This window comes from Macadamia integrifolia, unplaced genomic scaffold, assembly GCF_013358625.1.
Source record: "Macadamia integrifolia cultivar HAES 741 unplaced genomic scaffold, SCU_Mint_v3 scaffold1991, whole genome shotgun sequence".
Lineage (NCBI taxonomy): Eukaryota > Viridiplantae > Streptophyta > Magnoliopsida > Proteales > Proteaceae > Macadamia > Macadamia integrifolia.
This window is the reverse complement of record NW_024868455.1, coordinates 10163-19175: the sequence shown is the minus strand read 5'-3', so window position 1 is coordinate 19175 and position 9013 is coordinate 10163. Positions and strand designations below refer to the sequence as shown.

General features: G+C 36.7%; 2 protein-coding genes across 2 annotated transcripts; both read right to left on the bottom strand.

The window, feature by feature from the left end:
- Positions 1 to 373: 373 nt before the first annotated feature.
- On the bottom strand, positions 374 to 4710 carry LOC122065384 (MDIS1-interacting receptor like kinase 2-like). The gene is made up of 4 exons (XM_042629193.1): positions 4581 to 4710; positions 3804 to 4415; positions 1201 to 2919; positions 374 to 1109 (listed from the first exon to the last, which is right to left on the bottom strand). Exons 1-3 carry the CDS (start codon positions 4708 to 4710, stop codon positions 2558 to 2560), a joined length of 1104 nt encoding a protein of 367 aa, XP_042485127.1. The 3' UTR covers positions 374 to 1109; positions 1201 to 2557.
- LOC122065383 (MDIS1-interacting receptor like kinase 2-like) lies at positions 4695 to 7493 on the bottom strand. The gene is made up of 2 exons (XM_042629192.1): positions 6153 to 7493; positions 4695 to 5949 (listed from the first exon to the last, which is right to left on the bottom strand). The coding sequence occupies exons 1-2, from the start codon at positions 6721 to 6723 to the stop codon at positions 4859 to 4861; spliced, it is 1662 nt and encodes a 553-aa protein (XP_042485126.1). The 5' UTR covers positions 6724 to 7493; the 3' UTR covers positions 4695 to 4858.
- Positions 7494 to 9013: the final 1520 nt, after the last annotated feature.

Sequence of the window (9013 nt, the reverse complement as noted above, 5' to 3'; positions counted from 1 at the left end):
TGCTAAGAAGGAAGCATCTACATCAATGGTGGCATGGCCTCCTGAGGTGCTTGACTTCATGGCTGAGGATGCAATGGGCAGATCGCGATTCAGATTTTATTAGTTTTCATTTTCCGTTTTTTGGCCTAGCACCTATCTTTCCGCTGATGGCAATGCCGTAGGTGGGGGTGGGTCCTAGTTGGGGTGATTTTTGTTTTTGTTTTTCTTTGGATCCTCTTTTTATGGATCCGCTTTGTACAGTTTCTAATTTTTTCCCTTTTCTCTTAATATACATGACCCTTTAGCGAAAAAAAGAACTAATAATATAGATAAATCAATCAAGGCAAACCACAATAGGAGACACCAATTTTTAACGTGGAAAACCCTTCCAATATGAGAGGTAAAAACCACGGGACTTAGTCCAGATCAAACTTCCACTATGTAAATAATGAGATTACAATGTTCCTCTCTAGATAAACTAGAGGCTACCAATAAGCATCAATGACACTAACCCACTCTTGAAAAAACAAAATATCTCACCAAATAATAAGGTAGAATCACAAAAACAATAACACTCTCACTTCAATACCGTCAATGAAAAATACAAGAAAAAAATATCACCTTCTTATCTTCACTGGATAAGAATATCACTGTCACATGCCGTCACAACACAATTCTTGTACAAAACAGAGCACCCAAAAGAACCTTCTTCTATCATGGGAATTTCTCGTGAAAATTGAAATTCGCGGAACTGACTCGGCTTTGGACATAAAACATGAAACGAAGAAAATTAGAGAGGTAAGATCTTTAATTTCCACCTTTATCTATCTTATACTTATATAAGAGAGAGAGAGAGAAGTAACATAATAGCAGATTATGTTACTTGAACATGTAAACCTGGAAAAAAGGAAGAAAGGCTGATTAGAAGTAACAGAATAGATAAAGGTGTCTATTAAAGAAAAATGAATGGGAGTAAATTTGAAAAGACATTTACACTAAGAACACTCATCATTTCTACAAAATTAAAGAAAAAATGATAAAGAAAATACTTAAAAGTTGGACAAAATCAGCATAACAGACCTCAATCTCAATTGGTCTCACACTCTTCCTATGGTAGACATTTCATCACACTAGAAAGAACAAAATAAATTATTCATCAGTATAAAGAATGGAAAAACAGACTTGATGTTGGTGCAACTGAAGAAACGATTTGGGCTTTACCAATGTATTTGTGGTGATCAAATTCCAATGGCTTCTCTTGAGAAACATAAATCAGATATGAAAATTCATTTCCTTCAGTATCGCGAACACCATTTTGTCTAAGAAATATCTGTAGTACAAATCATATATTTAGAAACAAAAGAACCAATATGGATCCCAACTATTTTACCATTTTCTCGTCTTTAAATGTAGTTCAGTTTCAAGCAAAATGTTGTATAAGCAGACATTTTAATTAAAGATGTCATATTTTGTGTATAAAAACAATATAAGGTTAGAAATCTATTTCTCAAATCTTCTACATATTAGATTCGTATCCAGGCACTAAAATCATGACAAAAGGATATTAAGCCAAACAATTCATTCTCATGAAGTATACCTTCTAGGTTAACTATAGTATTTTAACACATATCAACCAACCAGAAATCCATAGTCTTGAACAGCTCTCCTACAATTAATGGTACTCGGATCATTCTATTGTAAATAGAGTTGCACCTTATCTGGATGATCCCATATAATGTTCTTTGGCCATGGTGTTTCATTTTTCATAGTTCAACCCTCCTTGGGGATCTTCTTGCCATGAAAACTACCCATTTATCTGAACTTTGAATTCTTCATATTCCTTATATATCCATAAAAGCATTCATCAAATAACTCTGATAGACTAGATAACTAAAGCATAAGATAAGGAACAGAATAATCAGATGGCATAACATTCCCTCATTTTATAACAATATCAAAAATTGAGTCTCCATGTCACTATGAAAGAAAATTGGTAGAATGCTATCACGTAATTGTCTAAGGAGGTGAAAAGAGAACCCTTGGAGTCAATTGTCACTACAACATGAGGCTGAAATAATAGAGTAGCCTTTGTGGCTTCCTTCAACTTCAACTGCCACTTCTAAATTCCAAAATAAGAAAGGGATCAAGGTGAATTAATTGACATTAGAAAAACCTCATTTAGTAAAATTAAAATAAGCCGATAACTACGAAAGCTAAGTGTACATTTTAAAATAGAGAAACTATAGTTACAAATGTTTTCAGAAAAGATTTAGATTTTTTTTCTGTATTCTTTCTTCACTTTTAATACATATACTTTGCTGACCTTAAAAAAAAAAAAATGTTTTCAGAAAAGAATCACCTCCAAAGAAATAAAGACCATCTGTATTGTCTACAATGAGGACTTTAGCCATGCCATCCCTATCAAAATCCCAAAAGGGTTATATAGTTTTGAAAACTGGATTAAAAAAGATGAGGCAATTAATAGAAGGCTGACCTTGGGAACTATTGTTTAATTTTGAGTGTAGTCTCAAATGAATTGCCTCAATCCCCTGTAGGTCAAATGAATATTCAATCACAATTATTGCACGTCAATATCATTTAGGTCACCTATAGAAATTGTATGAAAATGTTCCACAACTGATGGTCGAAGAACAAGTAGCTCTTCCAATACTTGATACATAGTTGGAGGGGATTGTGGGTGACTGCGTAAACATGCAAGTGCTATTCTCACAATGGAAATCACATCCTTTGCAACCTTTTGATCTGATGGAGATGTTAGGCATGGGTCTAACATATCCCTTAACAGCATCTTTTGGCCAACTATTGACGTTAAAGATGAGATGAGCTCCCCTGGATGCCTTCCCATAATTTTTTCTAGTGCTAGTACTCCGAAACTATATACATCAAACTTCTCAATTATAGCCATAGTGTAGGCAAGCTCTATAAGGGAAAAAAGAAAAAGGCTTAGTGAAAGTATATAAATGAGACATCCAATTATCTAAAATAGAAACAAGAAACTAAAATATATTTTAAATAATGGATATGGCAGAGAAAGGCATGGACTCATCAAGTGTCAATTTTAAAGCTCAAATTCAATTATTTACCCTCTGTCCATACATCTCTCAGTAGTCCATGCCGCCCTCTTTGGGCCTCTCTATAATCATGATAATTTAATGCTTCATTTATCCACTGGAAATCTCATTGAGGTTAAACTTCACATGTGAACTAGGGACTTTGGGCTCTACCTCTCCACAAAATTTGTGCCCCATTCAATAAGACACTTGGCTAAAAAATGGTAGGTGATGTAAATAAATTCCTCTCTATAATTTTGGAGGAAACTTGTGCCTAATATTTCTTCTTTACTAGTGAGTATTGTGGCTTTTGACACTAGCACCCTATATATACATATTTTGCATAGTAAAACACTCTTTATACGCTATTCACATTAGCAAATAAGTCTTTTCATGTGTCAAATTATAGTTTTGAATAGGAGTGAGGGGAACCTAGTCCACTTGTCCACAAACATTACATCGCCATTTGACTTGCCATATGATAGAAACAGGCTATGCCAGAATAACTCTCTAGATGGGAAAACCTATAAATTCTTGTCCTTTTAGGCGATAAACATTCTACTCCTTTTGGATGATGAGATATAAACACTTTATACGTATATGACAAATACTTCAATGGACCAATCCAAAAAAATAGTCCTAGGTCTTAAATACTTTTAAACAACGATAAAAACACCTTATAGTAAAAATAAAGAAAACTTAAACAACAATTAAAAAAAAAAATTAGTACATAGCAATGACAAATTTACATACCTGGAGCAATATATCCATGAGTTCCTTTAAGTGACGTCCAATTAGATGAGTCTGGCTTTAATAGTCTTGCAATGCCAAAATCAGATACACGAGCCTCGAGTTCCAAGTCTAGCAGTATATTTTTGCTTGAAATATCCCGATGAATTATTGGTGGAATACAATCATTATGCAAGTAAGACAAAGCATTAGCCACACTTTTGATGACATTTACTCTTTTCAGCCAATCCAACCCAATAGCCTCTGCTTGGTTACTCAAAATCCGTGCTAAGCTTCCTTTTTCCATGTACTCATACACAAGAAACATGCATCGTGGATGGAAACAAAATCCATAAAGTTTGACAATATTTCGATGCCTTATTTCTGTTAATATGCGCATCTCATTCCCAAAGCTTTCATCATTAACTATTGTCTCACCTTCCAATGGGTGGAACTTCTTCAAGGCTACAACATGGCCAGTAGGTAGCACTACTTTGTAAACATTCCCAAAAGTTCCAGTTCCAATACAGTATTTGGAATCAAAATTCTCGGTTTCTTGAATAATGTCCTCATAAGCAATCTGGCCTTTGAAATTCCATATGGAAAATATATTGCCATGATTTCTTGTTGTTGCTTCTATATTTCATTTTTTCACTTTTTTTCGCAAGGGGTAGAAAAGACCGATAATTGCAAGTGCTAGGAATACAATTCCTATCAAAGAAGCAACGATGGATATGACAACCTTATGTCCATTTTTCTTTGATCCCTTGCTTCTATGAGATTGATTGTAGGGAAGCAGACCTTGAAGGTCACCACATAACCCTTTATTATTCCTAAATGCTTGTGGTGAAGCATTTTTGAAAACTTTGTTGTTAGGAACAACACCCACCAACTCATTGTAGGAGAAATCAAGAGATACTAAGCTACCCATGTCTTCAAGAGAAAGAGGTATTGAGCCTGTGATCCTATTGTGTGATATATTCAAAATTTCCAACATCACCAACTTTGCGAGCTCTGGTGGTATCGGTCCACTAATTGAGTTATGACTAAGGTCCAATTGAACTTGTAGGGATACTAGATCACCAATTTGAGATGGAATGCTTCCATTCAATGAATTCCAGCTCAAATGACAACAATTTGGAGCATTGACGAAGCTGAGTGAGGATTGATCTAGTTAGCATGTTTGCAGAGAGGTCAAGAAGCTCCAAATTGATTAAATTGCCAATTTCAATTGGTACATGCCCTGAAATATGGTTGCCACTTAAATTCAAGTGGAACAAAGTGGATAAGCTGCCCAGTTCCTTTGGAATCTCCCCAGCAAGTTTGTTGAAAGAAAGGTCAAGTAGTCCGAGTCGTGTTAACTGACCAATCTCAGGTGGTATCTTCCCACTAATATTATTTCCAGAAATCTTTAGAACGGACAAATTCTTACCTTTTTCCCAATTTGGTGATAGCTCTCCATATAGTCTAATGTGACTCATATCAATGTAATAAAGATGTGGATATACACCAAAACTATCAGTTATATTTCCTACTAATAGGTTTTTTTCAAGTCTTACTCTCATTAAAGTTGTGCAATTTCTGAAGTCAGGAATAGGACCTGTAAGTTTATTGTTTTGAACCACTAATCTTTGAAGTGATCGTCCTTGGCATATTTGTTGCGGTAAGCTTCCAGATAAGAGGTTGTTGCACAACTGGAATTCTACAATGGATGCTTGGCTACCAAAGTCTTGAGGTATGGCACCAGATAATTGATTCGAATTCAAAGAGAGGAACTCTAGTCTAGTTAAATTAGACAGAGAATGAGGGATTGGACCACTGAGGTTGTTTTCAGATAGCTCCAAGTCAATCAGATTTTTCATATCTCCGATTTTAGAAGGCATTGGACCAGATAATTGATTCAAATCCAAATAGAGAAACTCTAGTCTAGTTAATGTAGACAGAGAATGAGGGATTGGACCACTAAGGTTGTTTTGAGATAGCTCCAAGTCAATCTGATTTTTCATATCTCCGATTTCAGAAGGAATTGGACCAGATAATTGATTCGAATGCAAATAGAGGCTCTCTAGTCTAATTAAATTAGATAGAGAATGAGGGATTGGACCACTGAGGTTGTTGAAAGATAGCTCCAAGTAAATCAGATTTTTCAGATCTCTGATTTCTGTAGGCACTGGACCAGATAATTAATTGTCAAACAGATAAGGGGCTCTCTAGTCTACTTAAATTAGACAGAGAATGAGGAATTGGACCACTGAGCTTGTTTGCATCTAGGTCCAACATAACCAAATTTTCTAGATTTCCCATTGCGTAAGGTATTGGACCACTGAGTTCATTGGTATGCAAGTATAGAAAGTCAAGGTTGCTTAAATTAGCCAGTGAATTTATTCGAAGCTATTGCTAACTCAACCAGATTTTTCATATTCCCTATTTCTAAAGGAATTTTTCCACTGATTTCATTGCCATAGAGGTCTAAGAAGTGTAGGCTGCTTAAATTACTTAAGGGAGGCAGAACGCTGGAAAGATAATTATTGGAGAGATCAAGGAGGATGAGTTTGGAGAGGCTACCAATATGCACTGGTATGGGTCCTGTGAGTCCATTGCCACTGAGATTGAGACAGAGGAGATTAGGAAAGGAAGAGAAGGTGAAGTTGTCAAGCGTACCTTGCAGCTCCACTTCCGGAAGACTAATCTCAATCACACTGCTTCTGGCTTTGTTACAAGTTATACCAAACCAGTTGCAGCAGGGGATTGGTGCTGATGATGATGATGTAAGCTTCCAAGAACGGAGAGCAGAGACAGAGTAGTTTTGGAGAGTGGCTTTCCATTTGAGTAGAGCCTCTGTTTCACTTGATAACGACTGAGAGGAAGTACTGAGGAATAAGATGATAAGGCAAAGATAGAAAAACGACATTAATGGAGTCGGATAAGTGCGAGAAGAAGCCATGGGTACGGTAGTGAACCTTATGTCATCTTGATTGCTAATTTATAGAGAGTTGATCGATATTTTGTTTTTTTGAAGTCCTATCGATAACAAGATATCAGTTATCGATATTGCTAATTCATGGGTACGGATATTTTTCCACATTTGATTTTTGTACACAAAAATAAATAAATAAATTTGAGATATTGTTTTTTCAAAGGAAAGCAATCCACTTCTTGGAAATTTGAAACGAAGGTGTCGTGTTAATGTGGAGTTTGAAACGAAGGTGTCGGTGTTGATTGTCTTTGTCGGTAATTACAGTAAGACGTGTAGACGGGGTATAAGGAGACAAGTACGAAGCCAAGAAAGATTCTGATTAGAATGAAGACCTGACCTTGATCGGAGGAGAAGAATCATAGGCGCAATCATACTCCCCACATTGCTGCAAGATTTGCAACCAGGCGTACCCAACGGGCAACAGGTCGATGTTATTCTATTTGATTATTCTAATTTTACAAGGATAAATTTGGTCATGGGCAAACTTATTCTAGTTCATACCGAGAAAATCACATAAGAGAAAAGTCTCTTTTCCAGATTTTTTTTTTCCAAGGGTGTCCATTACGGGCTATACGGGCACCCAAGAGAGCCACATACTTCTTGTAATCCTGTAAGAGAACATATTGGGCTAATAGAGGTTTCTTTTTTAGATGATGCTGGTGTACTTGATCCACTAACCAAGCCTAGCCTCTGTGCAATCTCCAACATGGTTTTAAAGCTCAAGACCTTTGGATCGATTAATTTTATCCATTTTCTGTAAAATATTTATTTTTATTAATTTTTTACCCTTGGGATGTACCAATGGATCAATATCAGATAGGTCTTGTCCGATACCCAATCAGGTTCTACTCTGTTTGCATTTTAATTTTTTTCTTCTATAATTAAAAATAGTTAAATTTTGTAGAAAAAGTTAACCTTAGGGTGTATACCAAGGGAATTATATGGGGTAGGTAAGCATTATTGCAGAGAGAACCATGGATATCCCCAAGGTAGGAATATTGCAGATCAATAACAATAACTCAGCCTTATCTCAACTAAATGGGGTCGACTATATGGACAGGATAGCTTCCAAAGGTATGACAATTGGTTATTTTATAAATGTAGGCCTCATCATTATACTTTTCCCGTCTTTCCTTTCTTTTTCTTTCCACTAACTATACTATCCTACCCATTTTCTTCTTCCAAACAAACAGGGTTTTGTGATTGCTTAACTTTTCTCATATCTCAATATTCTCTTTTGTTCTTTTCTGCAATACCCAATTGATGAAGACCCAAGTCAAGACGTAAATGACAGGGTAGCTTCCAAAGGTGTGTTTTAAAAAAAAAAATTAAAAAAATAAAAAAATCCAAAGGTATGATAATTCGAAGAACAGAAAAGATCACTTATTTATTCATCTAGAAACCGTAATGACCGGGGTGGAGGGCGCGCAAGGAAGAAGAGGGGATGATGCAGTTGCACGTGGAAGATGGGGTGGGGTGGGTATAGGGTAGTATGATGAAACGGGTTTGTAGGAAGTGGGGTTGTGAGAAAGGGAAAGGGAGGGGATGTTGCAAGAGGTATGTGGTTGTTGTGGTTATCTGTCATTCATGCCAGCAACTTCAAAGTGAAAAGGAGGGAATTATGGCTCGAATTGGCATCCATCCCGGTCGCGGCTGCTCCTTGGCTCATGGTTGGGGACTTCAATGCCACGCTTGCTTCTCATGAAAGGCATGGTCCAAGGTCCTTCAGTCTGGGTTCGGCGGCTGAATTTGAAGCTATGATTGACTCTTGCTCCCTGATTAAAATTTCCTCCCAGAGTTCAAAGTTCACTTGGTCAAACAACAGGAGAAGAGGGCATGTGGCTGCAGTTCCAGACAGGGGATTCTGCAATGAAGCATGGCTCAACCACTTCCAAGACTGTGCTCAATTAGTGCTCCAACGGGATTTCTCTGACCACTGCCCTATCTTAGTGGTCTTTGAGGGTTGCCCGAAGCCAGGTAACTGCCCTTTTTGAATGCATAAATTCTAGACTGAAAATTCATCCTTTATTCATCTCATTCGTGATTCGTGGTCTCAATATGTTTCTGGTCCACTTACTTTTATCTTAGCTCATAAACTCAAGAGGCTTAAGCCTATCATTAGAGCTTGGGCTAGGCAATCCTTCCCACATTTTGATATGGAGTTGGATAAATCCAAAGAGGCTCTGGCAGGGATTCAGAGTCAAATTGAAATATCAAGGATGACTGACGATTTATTTGGGAAGGAAGCGGATGCTAA